At 37.8% G+C, this 20987-nt stretch overlaps 1 protein-coding gene across 31 annotated transcripts in view; it reads left to right on the forward strand.

Moving 5' to 3' along the window:
- The window catches only part of EPB41 (erythrocyte membrane protein band 4.1), a 158874-nt gene extending 138210 nt beyond the window's left edge, over positions 1 to 20664 (forward strand). For 21 of the 31 annotated variants that reach the window (XM_039334341.1, XM_039334344.1, XM_039334329.1 and 18 more), the window contains 6 exons: positions 3030 to 3497; positions 4547 to 4675; positions 6026 to 6127; positions 7309 to 7389; positions 13636 to 13745; positions 16102 to 20664. In XM_039334341.1, coding sequence (XP_039190275.1) covers positions 3030 to 3497; positions 4547 to 4675; positions 6026 to 6127; positions 7309 to 7389; positions 13636 to 13731 — 876 coding nt within the window. In that variant the 3' untranslated portion in view covers positions 13732 to 13745; positions 16102 to 20664. The remainder of the gene's footprint in view (positions 1 to 3029; positions 3498 to 4546; positions 4676 to 6025; positions 6128 to 7308; positions 7390 to 13635; positions 13746 to 16101) is intronic. The other 10 variants (XM_039334335.1, XM_039334336.1, XM_039334339.1 and 7 more) reach the window with 2 other exon arrangements.
- The last annotated feature ends 323 nt before the right edge of the window (positions 20665 to 20987 follow it).

Genomic DNA, 20987 nt, shown 5'->3' on the forward strand with positions numbered 1-20987 from the left:
CTTTATAAATAACATTTCCAATCAAAATTATAGTTATGGTAGAGTATTCTTTGAACTTGACAAAACTATTTCTAATATAGTTAAAATGTTTGTGTCCTGCATTAAAGTCTTATCAAGGACAAGTCTGATTTCTGACTGATTGAAATATCACAGTCAGTGTACTATACAACTTTTCATCAAGTGTTGGATATATTCGCTGCCTTGAGTTATTTCTAAAAATAATAATCAATAAATAAAATATTCTTAAAGTGTCAAGAATCCTGAGAAAAAGTTTCTGATTCAAATTAATATTTCTCATAATGAGTGCAAGGGGACACTTGTTGCAAAAAAATTATAGGCAATAACTAACCTTCTGGCACAATATATCTCTTTATGTGCCAAAAGAAATGGAAAGAGTCATCAGAACTAAACGTTGCAGTACAAGTAAAAGGTCATATTTCAGTGGAGAACTCAGGATAGTATCATGTTGTCTGCTTCTTATCAAATCAAGATTGCTGTTTGGTAAAGTTTTTTTACCCAATAATGTAGGGTTTTTTTTTAAAAAAAAAAAATCCCAAGATACTAAAAGCTAGATGATGTACAGTTCATGGAATAAGAAGATTCAGATAACAGGTTTAGCATTAATGTTTAAACATGCCAGTTCACAAATGTTGATTCATCCCTTCTAATACATGTTGATAATAAAGTGCCATCATTGAGTTGCTTAATGTTGATCATTTCTTTAATCTGAGGCTTCTGTCAATCCTAATCAGAAAAAAATAAGTATTTAAATTCCTGTCATATTTTAGGTTTGCTTTTATAGCTAAAAAAAAGCAGAAATGGCAGACTATAGGTTAAAACATTTAGCTCAGATTACTTACAAGGGGTCATATTCTGATTTAATGGGGGGTAGGGACTGATAATATGTGTGTTATAATATACTCTTTGTATATTTGAGTGTGATGTCTTGGCACAAATACAGCTTGCATCATGCCATCATAATCTTTATTCATCATTTTGCTACCATGATGGATAGGACCAGACACCGTTGCTAAGAATCACTGAGAAGGGAAGAACCAATAATTAAACTATGTTCGCACATACAAGTATGAGTTCACATTTAACATTCAGTCTTGCTGTTTGTCTCATCCAAACAGCTCCACTATTTGAATATTTTGTCTATCAGATATAACTATTAATAGTCTCTATACATACAGTACTATTTGACAGAAGCAAAAAGATTTTCGAAAACAAAATGTTGCATATACTATTTGAACTCTTTATCCAGTGTAGAGTTCATCATCTTAATGTAAACAAATAAGTGACTGTTGAAGTGTTTTCCTTTATTCGACTAGCTGTCATTTTCCCTCATTGACAAATTTTTAGAAAATGTTCATAATCTGTTATTGCATAATCATTTACACAAAATTAGTGATTTCTTGTCATTTCCAGTCAAAATTGTACAAAATTTTACTTTTTGTAGAATATTTCTCAGTCTTTGGATATTTGACAAGCTTTTTATAATGTTTTTTATAAGATTCCATCCCTTGCAGCAAAGTCACATCATTCATTACAAATATGAATTCCATTAATTGCCTGTGGCTTTTCACTTAATATGAAAAGTTAGATTTGTAAATGAGTATCCTTTATTACCGTGTTTATGAATTTCTGGCTTTGCCCACACATCTTATCCTATTAAAAATACTTCATCTTATTCTGTGGGTGATTGGACCAGGCAAATTTTCTATACTATTTCTAACCTTGAGCATGTTTTCATCCCTGTCTTTTTTTCTATTACTATTTCTTTTCTCAAGTTGTAATATGAGGGCTTGCTGAGGTTTATAATGATCTAGTTGAGAACTTTATTACATGTGCACGACAGAAGACAGTATAGCATCATCCTTGGTGAAATTCTCTGGCTTGGCTCTGATGCTAGAGATAGCCTTGCTTTCTATTAGGCTGATTGGATTTCTTTGTTTACCCAATGCTGTTACTTATTTTACAATAAAAGTTGAAAATAGCATGCAAAAGTTTCCTGTTTGACATTTGCAGTCAGATACTTTCAGGCAAGCAACATCATTGTAAATATGTAAATAATGAAGTAGCTTCTGATCATCTCTGTTGATGCCTGGGATTTTCTTGTCATTAGATCATTTGGATCATTCTTACAAAAGAGCCAGTACTCTAACTTGTGCTTCGTTGAGAAGTTCAGCTTTGTTGAGACCTTCAGCAATTAAGATGACTCCTAGATTTATGTATGAGAAATCCAGCTTATATGTCATAAAATCTGTTGTTTCCAAAGGAACAGTTAGAAATTTCCTCATTTCTCTTTAAAATGTCATAGACCTATAACTTCAGGATGGACAGTGTTATTTTTAAGTTATAAGAAATTGAAATGTGTGTTTAAGGATCCTGCTCAGCAATATGAAAGCATTATTTATGTGCTTATGTTTTCAAAACATAATGAGCTTTCAGTATGATAGATCTGTGTTTTATATGTAAGCAGTGAGGGTAATGTGTTGTGTATATTTTCCCAGTGCACCTTATAGCATTTTAGGACAGGAAGGGGAGAGTGGGTATTCAGAAATAGTATGGGTAGGGCAGCAAAAGCTAACCCCCTCCTTCCCCAGACTTACTCCACTTTAGAATGCCAAATAGCAGTCTATTGCCATGATCTCTGAACGTCCAACTTCTTCAAAAGTAGCATTATTCTCCTGCTGGCAGGAGACTGGTTGATTGGTCCAACGATTCTTAGTTTATTGGAAGTCTAGTTGTTATTACAGAGAAAGCTGCAGTAGGTTTGCCCACTTCAGATTTGGAGCTGGACCAGGACAACTACTTGATCTTGACTGTGTGCTACTGTTATTACCTATCAGAGTGACTATAATAATAGCCTTTTTGAAGGCACTTGAAATATTCATCTTTAGCTATTGCAAGTAGTATACACTGGGCTTTACTAAGTCTCATTCTAGAATTTGCACTGTTTCTAGATGAAGTGCATTCTGTTCCTAATTCTTTCTGGCTTTTTTTGTGTATTCATTTCTTTTTAGAGTGTGCGTGACTGTCCCTTCAAAGAGGATGCAGATGATGTGACAGAGGGGAAAAATATTACCTCTCACTTTGAATGGGAGGTCTCAAAGCATTCAGTAGGCTTTAGTGAGAGCCAGATGTCAGCCACACTGGAGTCTACACAAATTCATGAATCAGACTCCTTTTCAATAAGCAGCAAGGAGCAGAAAGAGGAGGGTGCCACTGCTCTTCTTGAGAGCAAGGAAGATCTAAAGTGTGAAAAGGGATTTTACTCAAATATGGAAAAGGAAGCTGAGGATTCTAAACAGGCTGAGGTGGAAATATCTGTAATCCCTGTTTCACCTCCATTGTACCTCCATGAGCAAGAGGAGGAAGCTTGTGGTGTTGAAGAAACAAAATTAATCTGCGAGCCACTTAGAAAGCTAAATGGAGAATATTACAATCCAAATGTTGATCATGAATTTCCTGCTCTCATTCGCTGTTTCCAGGTAGTAAATGTGAACACAGAATATCTTTTGCAAACGCCTGTGCTACATTTTCTGAGTCACTTTGCAAACACTGGAGCAAGCATAGCTTTACATATCCATGAAGAAGGATTAAGTTTTGATGTAATTTCCCAATTATTTAATTTCATACTGTCTATATAAATTATTACTCCCTTCTTCATCCTTATCTGAAATAGACATGTCTTAATTAAACAATTTTTTCTTGATTTGTCAAAGAAAGGAAAATACAAAAAGCAAAAGATGTTTAATATATCAGAACAATTAAGTACTAATTATTAATACTAATGGTTTATTCATTATGACAATAACAAAACAATTCATAAGGTCTGGAATCAACAGATTTGGAAATACCACTTTCCTCCAGCTTATAATTTTTTTTGCTTGCCTGCTTCAGTGTTCCTTATTAATAGCATCTGCTAAAATACCTAAATATATAATCTGATAATAAGGTGATACTTTGGGTATGCAAAGGGATATGATGGGCATATGGTCCTTTTACTAACATTATGTTCTCTTTGAGTTAATTATCAGGTGGTGGCTGGTTTTTCTTTTGCTACTACTCTTAATACTTGAATATCCATAAATGTTGATTTGGCAGTGATTTGATACAAACTGGTGGACGTCACATTTCAAACTGCAGGTGTTGCCTATGCACTCTCTGTAGGTTTCCTACATTCAATTTAAATTCAACTAGTTTCTGAATAAATATTGCGGCATATAAAAAATCCTGATATTCTTCCTACATGGTACAGCACATATATGATAGTACATATGTAGATTTCTGTCATTAAATATTAATATGAATAATGAAGTGAATCCATTTCCATTATTTGGCAATCAGATTTTTAAAAATCATGTGGAATCATTGCATTTCATCATAATTTTCACAATTCTGCAAATGAGTGCAAACAACATAACAGTTGTAATGTATAGTTGAGTTCATGATGCATCTATAAATTGCACGTTGGAATTCTATTAATAATCCTGATATAAGGTGACTAAATGTACTTTACTTTGAAACTATTTTGTAGCCCCCCCTTGTGAAAACTCAGACCGTTACCATCTCTGATGTGTCTAATACTGTGAAAAGTGAAATTCCAACTAAAGACGTTCCAATTGTTCATACAGAGACCAAGACTATAACTTACGAAGCTGCACAGGTAGGCTGTTTCACATGATGTTATTGTAATATTTCGTACGATTGTTAGAAAATCCAAGACGTTTTATTCATAGTGCTTATCTAAAAGACTTTAAACATTTTATTTCAGTGGGACGGTATGTTTCCTGCAGGGAATTCCACTTGTGACAATTGCTGTGAGAAATACCATTATTCTTATCAGAGAAAGTCCTGTTTCTCTGAAACAGAATTACATGAGCTCCCCCGCTGTGGTCCATAGAGCTCATTCTGGCCATGATTGCTGAAAAACCGAGAATACGGTCTTCCAACCTTTTGAAGTGGGAAACAGATGAAAATGATAATATAAGATCTAAAAGGGTGTACCACATTTACAAATGTGGCCTTCTCCAGAATCCTAAAACAGCCCTGCTCCCATGCCTGATGAGGCCACTTTGTGGCTATAAGTTTCCTGAAAAAAGTTTTTGAGCGAGGTGCTTAGTAGCCAAATGATATCCAACCTTAAACTAGGAGAATTAGGCAAGCCTCTGCTGAGAGCTGAGCTGGCTTACACTGTGATGAAGGAGATTTATGAATATATTGCTCTCCAGAATCATTTGTGGACAACTGCTGTGGATCCTGAAAACATAAGTAATGGCCCCTGACTAAGAAAAAAATATCTGTCATCTTGGGTAGTTTGTACTCTTGAGTAGAAATTTCCCAGTGTATATTCTCACTAAAGTAGCTTGCATGTTGTTGAATGGTACCAGAAGGATGTGTGGGAAGCTTTTTTCAAAAATCTACACAAAGATAGACTTAAGGGGAAACTATTTTCTTATTATTTTTGTGGCTGCAAAGTGCTTTCCGTTTTTTCCCCCCCTGAGGCAAATACGCTTGGTAAATCCGTGCTCTCAACCTAAATATGTAAAGTGGATGATTTGGCAAACCGTTCTCCTTTAGACAGAAAACTATGCATACATTCAACAAAAGGAAATTTGTTACTGCTTTGAAAAAAAACAGTACATTGTTTTCATTGTATAGCCAGGAATGGAACCAAATAATTGCTACATTTATTACCACAGGGAGCTGAGCAGCTTTTAATAACATATCCTTGAGAAGATGCCATTGCACAAAGTTCCTGTTTGTAAACTTCCTATTGGCATCTAATTGTGTACTGGGAGGGTTGGATTAAATTAATATGGGCCTTGACTGATCCAGAATTTTGTTGTTAGTGTCCTACTGTATACAGTAGTTGATTAATAATGTTATCTCTTTTCATTTAGAAGCAGTTTTTCAATTTGCTACTTTTATGTGAATATCTTGTTTCCTGCCAAATGAGTTATTCATTGTAGGTGGGCAAGGAAGTCATTTATACTTTGATATATTTCTGCCTTAGATTGATGATAGCAGTGGGGATTTAGATCCTGGAGTTCTCCTTACTGCTCAGACTATCACTTCAGAGACTACCAGCAGCACTACAACCACACAGATAACGAAGGTAAAACCAGCACTAAACAAATATTAAGTCTCATTGATAAGCTGCAATCATGTCAAAAAATTAGATACATAAATTTCATTTTCTGTGTGTCTTTGTAATCCTCAAAGGATTGAGCAGTAGAATGAACAGAACACAGAAGCACCATTTTGTTATAAGACAGTGTTGTTGCAGATTGGAAAAAGATGTCTTTTGATGAAAATTGTGGTTGTTCGAAATCATGTGTAGAGAAAGGAAATAAAATAATATTGTTTTCAAGAGAAGGCTACATAAAGTCTCTTCCCTGGCTACATTAGTACTTAGAAAATTGCAGTGGGCTCAAGTGATCCTTTAGCTTTACAGCTTTTGATTACAATTAATGAATAATAAAGTGAGAAAAAAACAATACACTAAAAGCCAAAACGTATGACTTACTCTGAGTTACAAATGCTCTCTTGTTGATACTTGAAATTCTGGTATTTATGGTGAAGTTGGGAAAACCTGCTTAGCCAGTGTTAGTAACCACAGAGAGAAAAAAAGTTAAATGTATCTTGTGATATGGAGTCTTAAAGCATGGCTTTGCCTCAAAATATGTCTCCCATTAAAACTGAGAATCAAGGAAACTTCAGAGAAATTGATAAATTTGAAGGTTATTGCAATTTTTCTTAGAAACATTTTTTTAGTTTAGTTTGAACTTAGTTGAGTTCTGACTAAATATTTTCTATTTCCAGACATATTAAAAAGAATGTTATAGTTGTTGTTGTTGTTAATTGCGAAGTCGTGTCCGACCCATCGCGACCCCATGGACAACGTTCCTCCAGGTCTTCCTATCCTCCACCATCTTCTGGAGTCCATTTAAGTTCACACCTACTGCTTCAGTGACTCCATAACTTTACTTTAAAAATCATTTTTATACTCGTTATAATCTAATGTTACATTCTGTAAAGCAACTTTCCTGTGATTTGCAAGAATGAGACATTTGGTTTACCATTATAAATTTTGGGAAAAAAATGAAAATGATGAAATAATTATGAGAAGGAAAATTCAAAAGATGATACAAGTAGTGCTACCTATGAACTAGATTTTTATTTACATTCCTATTTAATAAACTGATTACATTTCTCTTTTAACAAATAGTTAAAATTTCTGTAGGTTTTATCATTTTTAATTATAAAAAAATGTTAATATTTTTCTTCTCATGACAGACTGTAAAAGGTGGAATTTCAGAAACACGAATTGAAAAACGAATTGTCATCACAGGAGATACAGACATTGATCATGATCAAGTAAGAGACTGTAGTCTAGACTGCTGTGATTATTGATAATGGAACAAAATTTTTTTAACAAAAGGAGAGTAACTTTAAATTCAGATTCTGAAGTTGTTTTTGAAGTAATGAAAGTCTTTTAAACTCAGTCCAAATGTTTTTCTAGGTGAGAACAGATAACAAGATACCATTCACAAACACTTAAAGCTGTTTTGTTAAATACAATTAAAATGAAATATAAAAACATGTTGATAAAATATTGCTTTGATAACACTAACATAGTTTGCTGTCAGAATCCAATTATATTTCATCTTTAATTATCAAATATAGAAACTCCCAATTCTGCCTTCTCTGGATTCTGCCATAAGAGGGAGAGAAGGGGGAGAACAAAGGGGCTTTATGGCCCTCACTTCCTTCAGTATACTTCAAGGAGCTGAATGCTGAATGTGTGTTTATTGTAACCTCAAAGCGTTAGCACCAAAGAACCTTACCATAACAAAGAAGGGTATTTGCCTTTCATGTAGTTATCTGAAGTCTCCATCCAGACGGAAGAAAGAAAAAAGGGGGTGGAATTGTGATACTTGAAACTATCACTGAAAGGGGGGTTGATTGGGTGGGACTACTGGGGGACCCCTTAAAACCTTGAATGGGAGGGCTTGGACCCCAAGTCCTGTCTAGCACGCCTGCAACCACTTCTTCTTAATAAAGGATTCCTGTTGGAAGAATTATTCCAAGAGTTCTGTCTTCTTAAGATGCAAAGTGGGGTGGGTCCTTACATTAGACAGGACTTGCAAAATTAATCCACCTGGAAGGGAGACCCTTGCCGGGGGATTTTGCAAAAATTTACCATGTCAGACAATGGAGCAAGAGAGGGGGAAAACTCCCTGGAAAGAGAGCCGCTGACCCAGTTGGAACCTTGCCAGATGTTGGGATCCGAGAGGTCAGATTTCTCAGGAGAAGAAGTGGTGGAGACACGGGACCACAAGCCTCGCTGGTCAATGGGCGTTGGAAAGAAAAGTGAGTGGGGAAAGGAATCAAGAAAGGTGACCCTGAGACGGGGGACAAAGCAACCAGAATGGAAGCAGGAGATGGAGAAATCCCTGCACGCAAGTGAAGAGGGAGGAAGCTGGGCACCGTACTCAGACTGGATCCTAGAGAAAGCTATTGACCTGATGAAGAGAACTCTCAGATCCCTAGAAGAGGAGAATCCTGAGCCCTACGGCCGCCCCAGCTCCTGGAGCCGCAAAGGGAGAAACACCGAGGGGGACGTGGAACCTGCAACCCCGGGGACAGCTACTGATGCAGTAGCCCCCACCCCCTACCGGACCACAGATGGCAACCTGGACGGAAGACATTACCACCAACAGCGGAGGCACTGATCCATTCCAAGATGTCCACCGTTGGAGGTGAAATTCAAAGGGGAGCCAACACGCTTGGGGTTTTTCCTAACCCAAGTCCTCAGCTACATGGAGGAATACGGGCAGGACATTCCCAGCGACAAAGCCCGCATCCGGATCGTGCAATCTGCCCTGGATGGACCGGCTGCAGATTGGGTGGTGAACTTGCATGACTCCAATGCTCCAGAACTCAGTAACTTCAACCGTTTCATGTCCTCTTTGAGAAGACGATTTGAAGACCCCCCTGGCTGATCGCAAAGCCCATGAAAGGATAAAAACGATGAGGCAAGGCAAACGCCCGATGGCTGAATATACACAAGAATTCCGGGCCATTGCCAGCAAACTGAATTGGCCAGAAGACATCCTCCTTGGCCATTTCAAAGATGGACTAAACTATGATCTATATGATGCTTGCCTGCCCCGAGGGGACCCACATCGACTTGAGGAATGGTACGTCTTGGCAGAGGAAGCAGAGATCGACATATTGAAGAGGCACCGCCGAGGAAAACAATGGAGCCGCCCCCCGCCTGAGCTGACACACCAACCGGTGAAATCATCGGATACAGCCAAGAAGCAAATGGGGTGTTTCAAGTGCGGAAGAGAAGGGCATCGAGCTGTAGAATGCCGCTCAAAGGCCCCCCAGCACAACCCAGACAGATCCCCAATCAACAAACCTGGAAAGTTTTCAGCTAAGCCAAAAGAAACGGCCATGAGAATGATGGAAATTGCAGAAACCCCCACCTCTGCTCACCAAGGGGAAAGAACTCCAGCCTACACCACAGGGCCGGTGGATGCCTCAGATGACAGCTCGGAGGGCGAACCCCTGGTAAGTGGATGCATCACACCCATCTTCAAAACAGTGACTATATTAATCCCCCCCATGCCCGAAGCTGTGAAGGTGAAAGCCTTAATAGACTCTGGCTGCACCCGCTGCCTCATTAGCCCAACACTAGTGGGGAATCTGGGCATCCCATCCAGGAGACTGGAACAACCAATCTCATTTGGCTAGCTAGATGGATCCATAGCAGGGGGGGTGCCAGCTACCCTAGCCACTCTACCAATACACCTCTCCCTGGGCAAACATGGACATAACGTTTGTAGTGACCCCAGGTATGGAATGCCCAATGATTCTAGGGATGGAATGGTTGAAAAAATGGAACCCCTGGGTAAATTGGAGGACGACAGAAATCAAATTCCCGAAGGGGGACCCTATGGACTTAAAACCCCAAGGGAGGCTACCAGAATCAAGAATAGAAAAAGCATCCATAGGAGAGGAAAAAAGATTAACAGAAATACCAGAGGAATATAGAGACCTTGCTGAAGTCTTCAGTGAGGAGAGGGCGAATGAGCTCCCCCCCCCCACCGACCCACAGACTGTACCATTGAATTCAAGCCTGGGGCAAAACTCCCGAAGCCCAGATTATACTCCATGAGCCCAAAGGAGAAGGAGGAAATGGAAAGATTTATAAAAAAAAACCTAGAGAGAGGTTTCATTGAGCCAGCCAAGCCTAAAGTGGCTGCCCCGGTCCTTTTTAGAGAGAAGAAGGATGGCTCCTTACGTTTATGCGTGGATTATAGGGCCCTGAATACAATCAGTGAAAGCAACCTGTACCCTCTGCCCCTCATGAAAAACATGCTGTCACACCTATCGAAAGGGAAAATTTTTTCTAAACTAGACCTAAGGGAAGCTTTCTATCGCGTGAGAATTAAGGAAGGGGACGAATGGAAGACTGCATTTAACTGCCCCATGGGGTGCTATCAATTCAAAGTCTTGCCATTTGGATTACATGGGGGTCCTGCAGTCTTTATGCAATTAATCAATGACGTTCTAAGGGAGCACCTGTTTAAGGGGGTCCTTGTTTACTTGGACGACATTCTTATCTTTACTGAAACAAAAGAGGAACACGTTAACCTTGTCAGAGCGGTTTTAAAGAAGCTGCGAGCCTCTCAAAATGCGAATTCCACCAGGAAAGGATAGACTACCTAGGCTATCGCATATCCCCACAGGGCATTGAAATGGACCCAGAGAAGGTCAAAGCAGTATTAGATTGGGCGCCACCCGCACAAGAAAGCAACTACAAAGTTTCCTGGGCTTTGCAAACTTTTACCGCCAATTCATCCCCTCATTTGCCCAGATAGCCTTGCCCCTCACTAACTTACTAAAAACGAAGGGAGCATCCTCAGTAAAACCTAGCCAGCCACTAACATGGACAATGGAGTGCCAAGCAGCGTTTGAGAGACTAAAGAGACTTTTTTCTGCCGAACCAATACTAAGGCACCCAGACATGGACAAGCCCTTCGTAATACAGGCAGATGCAAGTGATGTGGCAGTGGGGGCTGTGCTATTACAAGAAAATGATGATGCAGTATTGCAACCCTGTGCATATACATCCAAGAAACTCACGGAAACAGACCAGCGCTGGCCCGTATGGGAGAAGGAGGCTTATGGGATACGTTGGGCATTACTCACGTGGCGACAGTTCCTGGAAGGCAACAAAATCCCCTTCCAGGTATGGACTGATCACAAAAATTTAGAAGCCCTGAAAACTTCCAGGAAACTCAATCCCAAACAAGCCCGCTGGTCCCAGCATTTTCACCAATTCCAATTTAAGCTCAAACATTTACCAGGAAGAAAGAACTTCCTGGCAGATGCACTATCTCGCATGCCCCAATATAACAGCGCACGAACCACAGACTCTAGACCAATAATGGCAGAGTCACAACTGGCAGCACCAGTAACCACAAGAACCCAAGCCAAAATAAAACCACAACTGGACAGCCAAACTGGAATTGAATTCAGAAAAAGTTTGGAAACAGATGAATGGTTCCAGAAAAACCAAAAATGTGTGCACAATGAGAGACGGGTTGCCTTGGGTAGGGGAAAAGTTATATATACCAACAACTCAAAGAGTAACTTTCATGCACCTTTGCCATGACACAAAATCAGCAGGGCATTTTGGATTTGTAAAAACTTTACATTTAATTAAACGGCAATTTTGGTGGCCATCCATGAAAAAGGACATTGAAAGTTATATAGCCAGTTGTCCAAAATGTGCCACGGCAAAGAGGTTGCAAGGGAAAGTGCCAGGACTATTGCAAACAGTGGCAAGTCCCTCAGCCCCCTGGAGAGAAATAGCCATGGATTTTATAGTGGAATTGCCAGAAAGCAATGGGAATACTGTGGTCTGGACGGTCACGGACTTGTTTTCCAAACAGGTGCACTTTATCCCTTGCCAAAAGATTCCCACTGCAAAAGCCTTAGCAAAACTTTTCATCCAACACATTTACAGATTGCATGGGGCACCCCAACGCATCATCTCTGACAGGGGGGTGCAATTTACGTCTGCATTTTGGAAGGAATTTTTATCCCTCTTAGGAACCACTCAGGGACTGACATCTAGCCACCACCCTCAAGGAAATGGATCGGCTGAAAAAATGAACTCCGTACTTAAGCAATATTTAAGATGTTTTCTTAGTTTCTAGCAGACCGAGTGGGCGGACTTACTCCCTTTTGCAGAAGTTGCCTACAATAATGCAGTCCACTCCAACACAGGTTACACTCCTTTTCAAATAGCCACCGGTCAAAGTTTCAACCCCATGCCAGAATTAACCCCAAACGAACCAACAATCCCTTCGCTGAAAGAATGGATGGAGAAACTACAAAACACCTGGCCAATAGTCAGAAAAGCACTAGATGAAGCTAGGCAGGCATACAAAACACAAGCCGATAAAAAAAGGGTTGAGCCTACACCATTCATTATAGGAGAAATGGTGTACTTATCTACAAAATACCTAAAGTCCCTACAGCCCTGTAAAAAACTTGGACCAAAATATATAGGACCTTTTCCAATTAAAAGAATCATAAATCCAGTAACAGTAGAATTAGAATTACCCAAAAATCTCAGGCAAATACACCCAATTTTTCATTGCAGCTTGCTGAAAAGAGAGCATCAGTCACCTCTACGGCCAAAAATCCCCCCCCCACCACCCTCCAATCATGGTGGAGGGTGAACAACACTTCGAAATAAAGGAAATCCTTGATTCTAGGAGATATCATGGAGCAACTCAGTACCTAGTTGCCTGGAAACACCTCCCTCCCTCACAAAACGAGTGGGTCCATAAACGTCATGTCAGAGCCCCGAAGCTATTGAAGAAGTTTCACACAGAGTATCCTAACAAGCCTGACTAAATTTATACTTGTGTTTTCTTTCAGGTGGATCTCTCTTATTTTTAAGAGGGGCCGGATGTCAGAATCCAATTATATTTCATCTTTAATTATCAAATATAGAAACTCCCAATTCTGCCTTCTCTGGATTCTGCCATAAGAGGGAGAGAAGGGGGAGAACAAAGGGGCTTTATGGCCCTCACTTCCTTCTTTACACTTCAAAGAGCGGAATGCTGAATGTGTGTTTATTGTAACCTCAAAGCGTTAGCACCAAAGAACCTTACCATAACGAAGGGTATCTGCCTTTCATGTAGTTTATCTGAAGTCTCCATCCAGACCGAAGAAAGAAAAAAGGGGGTGGAATTGTGATACCTGAAACTATCACTGGAAGGGGGGTTGATTGGGTGGGACTACTGGGGGACCCCTTAAAACCTTGAATGGGAGGGCTTGGACCCCAAGTCCTGTCTAGCACGCCTGCAACCACTTCTTCTTAATAAAGGATTCCTGTTGGAAGAATTATTCCAAGAGTTCTGTCTTCTTAAGATGCAAAGTGGGGTGGGTCCTTACATGCCTCAAGTGTTAAGCTTGATTATACTGATTGTAAAATCACAGATTGTGCCCTCCCCCCCCATCCATAGTATGTCAGACTGCAAATTAAGTTAGGCAGCACAGAAATAATGTGTTTTTTATATTATTTCTCTTCAGGTTTTAGTTCAGGCCATCAAAGAAGCTAAAGAGCAACATCCAGATATGTCTGTAACCAAGGTCGTTGTTCATCAAGAGACTGAGATTGCAGAATAAATAGTTTATACCAGGTAACTTTCCTTTTAGCACTACTTTATCATAAAGTATTAAAACTTTAGTCATAAATGAGGATTGTTACTAGGAGTCTTAAATATGCTTCCTATTCTTAATATCTGAAGTTTTTTATAGTAAATCTTTACAGGCAAAAACTGCTGCTAAAATCAGAATCCAGCCATAATAGAAATGAGAATGTTTATAACAGTAGCCTGTTTCTGAGTCTGTGAATCATATTGTAAATGCCTTTGAAATTTAGCCTCCCACTAATGTTTAAAAGTGGTAGCAATGAGTGTTTAAGATTAAATAGGTTGGGTCTGCAGAACATAAAACTTGCAAGTATCGTGTTATATGTTATTTCTTGTTGCCTGCCAGGTCTTGTTCCTGCACTATTATAAGCAGTCCACTCACTAATAAATGGCTGAGAGAAACCTATAGTAAACTACATAAAAAGAATTGGGTGCTGCCAGTATTGCCATTAGAAGCAATGCTGAGCATGCTAAAGGGGGTCAAGTTTCAACTTCAGCAATGACCTTTTTACTTTCTCCCTATTTTTATTTTTTATATAGGTCTAATAAAGTCCTAATTTTTCATATCATTATTTTTTAATGTGTACTTTAAGAAAGGGCAACTGGTGTGACCTATTCAAGATAATAAAAAGACATTCACAGTCGTTTGAGTGTTCAATCCTGCAGTAGACCTCTCAATCATTGTGGCCATCCATTGCAAGTTATCTGAAACTTGTAGAGAAGTATCCTCTGATAAAGCTAAGAATATATTAATTATTAATGTGCTTCCTGGTGCAGTGTTCAGATAATGCACAACTTGGGAATGAAACCTTAGCGCACCATTTAATTTGAGAAATTGTCTATGTCTTTCTTTTTATGGATTATTTATGCTACAGATTTGTTTCACCTGACATGTTGTTTGATGATGATTTAGTTGTACATAAGGACCAGAATAGGGGTGTTTTTTGTAGTTTGGAGTATTTTCTCCCCTGTTTCCTTCTGACCAATGCTAATGTTTCTCAACAAGGCACCACTTTTTGAGTGAGCTATCTTGCCAGCATTTAAAGCCTGAGAATTGTTTCATGCACAAGTGAACAAACTGGGCACTTACGCTTAGAAGCATTCTTTACTCTATGTATTGACAAAGCATCATGTTCTGATTTGTATCTTTAGATTTTAGAACTATGTTATGCATGGAAGAATTATCCTATGGTCAATTTAGGGAACCTAGTTTTGGGGGAAAGGCAAAGTTTTCTGGATTTTGAGTATGCATTGCAACAGACAAGGTTGCCATTTCTGAGCAAACATCTAGACAGAAATCCTCATTTATGTAATAGAAACCAACAATCCTTGAAGGCTACCTTTAGGCATGTGGATTTTATGTATTTAATTTTTTTATCCTATCGTTTTGCAGTTACATCCTATAATCAGGCAAAAGTAAGAAAAAAGATCCAAAGTCATGATACAGTAAATAGCTGTTGTTTAAAGTTAAAATATCTGGTAAAATACAACCTTAACCAAATAGTTTACCTTGAAACACTTATGCACATAATATAATGAGAGCAAAGGTGATTGATCATCATGGATACTTTTTCTCAAATATCATTGCTATGTTCTCACTTCAGCATTCATATTCTGATCCTCATAATTAGATACATTTGAACAAACTTTATGTATTTAATAACATGTATTTATTTCACATAGCTATAGTAGTACTTACACTTAAATATTGTCCTGTAGTGCTTTACAGCCATCTCGGAGTGGTTTACAGAGTCAGCATATTGTCCCCAACAATCTGGATTCTCATTTTACCAATCTTGGAAGGATGGAAGGTAGAGTCAACCCTGAGCTGGTCAGGATCAAACTCTTGGCAGTGGGCAGGGTTTAGCCTGCAGTACTGCCTTCTACCCACTGGCCATCATGGCTCATGGATTTAATTTTTCATAGAAAATGTCTTTCCTACTATGTCACAGCTTTCTCACTTTCATTCAGCAATCACATGAAGAAGGACACTGTCAGTTGTGCTGCCCATAATATGGAATGGTGTTTTTTTATTGTTGAAGACTTGCTTATTTATCCTTGATGGCTTGTACTGCCAGCTAAGCCTTATTATTAATAAACTGAACCAATGATATCTTATTATAGTAGATTAGGCTTTTTGTTTATGTATTATATGCTTTTGCATTTTTGTAATTTTGCTATAAAAAGCTTAAACTTTCCAGTGAAGATGAATATTAATCAATTATTTGAAAATATTATATAATTGATATATAATTGATGCCCATTTACAGAATATCAGGGGTTCACAAACATTTTTGTAAAATACTGTATGTCCATTTTCATTAAGGAATTTGTATCTTCCTAGGTGATGCCTGTTTCATTCTTTGAACGCCACCCAAGATATACCAGCAGAACTACAAAGAAACTTTCGAACACCATGACCTCAAACTTGCCAGATTTATTCTCAATTACACATTTTATCATTTATTGTTAGGAAGTTGTGCTTTTTGATGTTTTGGGGATTCTCTTTAATACTATATGTCCCTTTTCATTGGTTTTAATATTGTGACTGACAATTTGCCATATTTTACATGTGCTGATGTGCTTTTTTTAAAAAAAATTTTCATTTCCTTTTCCTATGCCATTTTCTGAATCTGTATTATGATGTCAAAAAGAGTACATAGGGCTTATCAAAAAAATGTTGCCTTTAAGTGTGATGCTGTTCACCTTTCTGTTCCACAAGTAGCTTGCGTTCTCTCCTACCTTTTGAATAAGTTACCGTGTGGCATATCAGTGACTTAGAAGTAGCCCCTCTTGTCAGAAAAATCATTGTGTGCAAAACTTTAATTTGATTGACTGATCTATAAAATGTCCAGAGTATCCTAACCAGAGCATACTTTGCCTGTGGATTTCCTTCACTTTTATGGATATGTCTGTCTTTAGATGCTTGAACATATCCCGAGGTTGTGGTGTTTATATAAGTAATTCAGTAGTTGCCTAGGTTCAGGGACAATGGAAGTTGCTTTTTATACTGTGAATTGTAGAGCTTTTAAATGAATTGTGGCAAGGCATTCAACTCTCATCTGCTCTTTTCTCCCTCCACCTTTGCTTTGCTTTACAGTCCTTAGGTGTTCCTTGTAATTCTGTCTGCTGTTTAGCCCCATTAAGCTATGAGACTAAGAGTAATAGACCCTGAACACAATTAAGTTAGGCTATGATTTATCATGTTTTTTCCTCCCCCCCCCCCAGTCATTTGTAGGTTTGGGTGGAGGGTTTTGTTTTGTTTTTTGTTTATTTTTTGTGCAAAGGGGGGCAAGAGGCAAATAAAGATTTGAAATCATACATTTTAAACAAAAGCTAAACTTAGAGCACTGGCAATATATCGGGATAAGGGGTATAATTCCTATATAGTTGTTAAAAACAATCTGGCATTCCTTTCATGAAGATAGTATTGAAGGCTATCAGTCAGAATAGGGTCCTGTTTCCTCAGTGAAAAGTTATTTGAAGAGGAAATATATTAATTGCCACCAGACAATACTTTTTGCAAGACAGTACTATGTCGTCCTTCTTGGGGGCAACCCTAACCACAGTGCACTGGTGTGGTATCTCTCTCTCTTGTTTCCTTTAGATCATTTAGATCATCAAAAAAAAAAAAAAACCCCAAGAAACCATGAACAGAGGTTATTGCACTTGGTAAATTACACCATTAGCTTTTTCACTATTAACATTAGAATGAAAACATAGAATTCCACATCAGTTGCTGTCCTCAGCCCCTTAATATCATCTAAGGAACTATATTCAGAGAAAGAGCAACAAGTAATTTATGAAAGGGGTCAGTGGGAGTTTTTTTAAAAAAGATAATACTGACTTTACATTACTCTCAAACAAAAGACAGATAGGACTACTCTTTTTTAAAAAATACTTCACTTTTCTAGGAGTATTGCAATCTGTCTGTTCAGTGATTGGACTCCAATTTGAAATTCCCGTAAATTTCAAAAATAGGCCATTACTTATTGGATAGTTCTTTTTTCCTAAAATATGTGAAGGCTTTGTAAAGATACAACAGGAAACAGTTCTACCTTTTCTTAGAAGAACTCAATTTCCGTAAATAAAAGCTTTCATTTACTATTTGGCATAATGCTACTTGTCATATTGCATGTTCCTTTCCCTCTCAAATGTGAAGTATTTGTAACATTTTGAAAGTGTTTTCAGATGGAATGCTGTTTGATCAATTTTGCTTTATTATGCTCTGGACATTACATCATGTTTCCAATGAATGCTGATTGATGCCAGAGGGAAACCCATTTGGAAACAGATTCCCCCCCTTCCCCTCCGCGGAAAATAAACAGGATTGCATTGTAATAGTATTAATGAAAGTAATTGTGAAAGCAGTAGAATAAGTTTCCTAACAATATTACAATGAACTAGAATAAACTCTGGGCACTTAATGTATTTATTACAAAACTAGCTATTTATTGTGGTAGACAACTAATTGGAACACTTTGGTGCAAAATATTAATATTTCTGCTGCTTTTACTGATGTTTTATTCAAAGTATAAAGCAGTTTTGAAAGAATTCTATTATGGAATTCTATTACGAAGCTTGTATTCCGTAGAGTTTCTAAGGACAAGTTTTGCCCTTTCACCAGCTGTAACTGAGCATGATTTTTATACACTATGGATAGCTAGCCAATGAAGTTCTGTTCTGTTTAGCTGACTCTTGCATGGAATGTAAATCCCTCATTAAAAGATATTGCCTCTGCAATAATAAGGGGAATGCATTTCAGATTGTACCTCTTCCTGGCCTTTCCATCTATTGTCCTCCCATTTTCACAGTTTTCTACTGTCTTACTTTTTGACCTCCATTTTCATTCATGCAGCAAGATTAATTTCATTGATTCACCATTTTTGTGTTGTGCAATAGATGACTTCCAACTTTCCTTTTTCAGATTTTTAGCTTATTTACTAAAAGTATGTGATGAAATCTGAATAGGTGTTGCATTAGACTGCAATAAGGAAGCCCAAGGTGGGATAGTATATCTGCATTGTGTAATTTCTTGCCTCCTTTTACAATAATCAGAAGCAAAACAATGTTCATTTAGCAGTTTGTGTAAATATTTAGGATTATGTTTTCCTAAATATTACTTAGGAATATGTTAGTTTCAAGAAATGCTCAAAATCACAGGACCAGTGTGAGTGGAAAAGATGAAGAACTATTCTAGTAGGTAAAAGGATAAAGATTGCAACAGGGCAACAAGATGTATCCCTGAAAGAAAAGTAAGGGTTATTCAAATTTCCTTTTTTTTCTTTTTGTTTCTATATATTTATTAGCAAAGCAATTTGAATTCAGGAGTTTAATAAAAGTTCTGCTTTCCTACTCAACGGCCAGATCTAAGATTCCCACCTTCCTTTGAGTATGCCTGAAGATAAAAGCATTATAAAGCAAGAAAAACGTCACATTTTTGCAGATTAAGTTGATTTACATGATATACATCAGGGGTGGCAACTTTAAGACTTGTGGACTTGTAGCTGGGGAATTCTAAGAGTTGAAGTCCACAAGTCTTAAAGTTGCCAAGGTTGAATAGCCCTGATATATGTAAATGAGTGTGCTGTTTTCATGTTATGTTACTCTGCTTCTGATTATTGTAATGAAACATAAAAAAAAACCCTTAACAATACACATATACACACCTTCCTTTGACTGGCAGTCTAATTGTGCAACAACTCTTTCCAGCTTTTATTACCTATTGTCCATAAACTATAAAACTAAACTTCATAGCAGCAAAGGCTGAAAGTGTTTAAGCGTCTTCTTAAACTTCTTAGGAATGTGAATCTTGGGGCTGCTGCCACATGGTGATTATTTTCTTTTCTGAAATTCCTTCCCGCATACAGTGTGAATCCATTCTCTTTGCTGTGAAGGGGGTTTCTGTTTACCATCTGAGCTTAAAAATTGGCACTCTTGCTGGCAGCCTTTGTAACTGAACAAGAGTTGTGAGTTTGTTTCCTCCTGACTACTTATATCCCACAAGTGAGCAATATTTTATTTTGTATAGCCAAGCATGCTAGAGAAATAAAAAGGAGCTAATAAATCCTTTTAAAATGCATTTGCCAAGCTAATTTAACTTTCCATAGCAGACACAATGAAAATAATTTAGTTTTAGGGTACCAGAGACATGTTCTGAACTGCCTACAATAGGGATTTTCATGTTTTGACAAGGAAAAGCATTTGTAGGCTGTTTGTACTCACAATCTCAGAGCTGCCACCATCACCTTAACAGATCCCAAAATAAACCAGCTTCTAGCATTCTCATTTTCTGGGGACCAGCACTGCCATTACTGGAGCAGTAAATAAAATATAGTCTATTTATTTATAATGATGAAATGACTATGCTCCCAGTTATTTCCTTCCCCATTTATGAGATTATCTAGAAACTATCTTAACTGTATAGTAAATGGAAGCTAGTTATCTATGAATGTGTGTACAGAAGGAAGAGCAGCAGTATCCAAATTGGTCCAATTAGAAGGAAAAAAAATAGATTTTCATTTGCCAACTATTAAAGTACAAATTAACTTTGGGGACTCAAGAAGGGTGTTGGGGATTCATAAACTTGTTTTTTTTTCCATTTTCATATAAGGGGCAGTTTTTTTAAAAAAATGTATTCTAATTACGGGGGTTGGTTCTCTTTTTTACACATTAAATCACACTATTTCACTGCAGATATGAAGGAGCTTTGTAAAAATTTTTAAGACAATTGTATAGAATAGTTCGTTCTTTTTTAAAAATAGGAACAGAATAAACAATTAGCAAATCTTTATAGTTTATGTAGTTGTTATCTTGGACTTTTGTAGTTAAAGGAAAATTAGATGTAGCATTTAGATATGTGTTCTATCTTGTATTGCATTTTTCAATAAATTTTCAGGTAAAAAATGATGCTCTTGTCATTTATTAAAGCAGGGCTTTTCAACCTTTTCACCAATTGTAACACTTTTAGGATATGGCAATATGTGAGTACCACCTAGCAAGGTGTCAAAAACCTGATGACCCTTCCCCCCCAAAAACTGTTCAAAGTTGCAATTGCACTGAAATGACTTATGATCATTTTTCACACTTATGACCATTGCAGCATGCCCATAGTCATGTGATTTATATTTGGATGCTTGGGAATTGATTCATATTTATGATGGTCACAGTGTCCCAAGGTCATGTGATCCCTTTTTGCAACCTTTTGACAAGCAAAATCAATGGCAGGGC

This window comes from Crotalus tigris, unplaced genomic scaffold, assembly GCF_016545835.1.
Source record: "Crotalus tigris isolate CLP2741 ecotype Arizona unplaced genomic scaffold, ASM1654583v1 scf7180000017628.32516253702:7417878, whole genome shotgun sequence".
Lineage (NCBI taxonomy): Eukaryota > Metazoa > Chordata > Lepidosauria > Squamata > Viperidae > Crotalus > Crotalus tigris.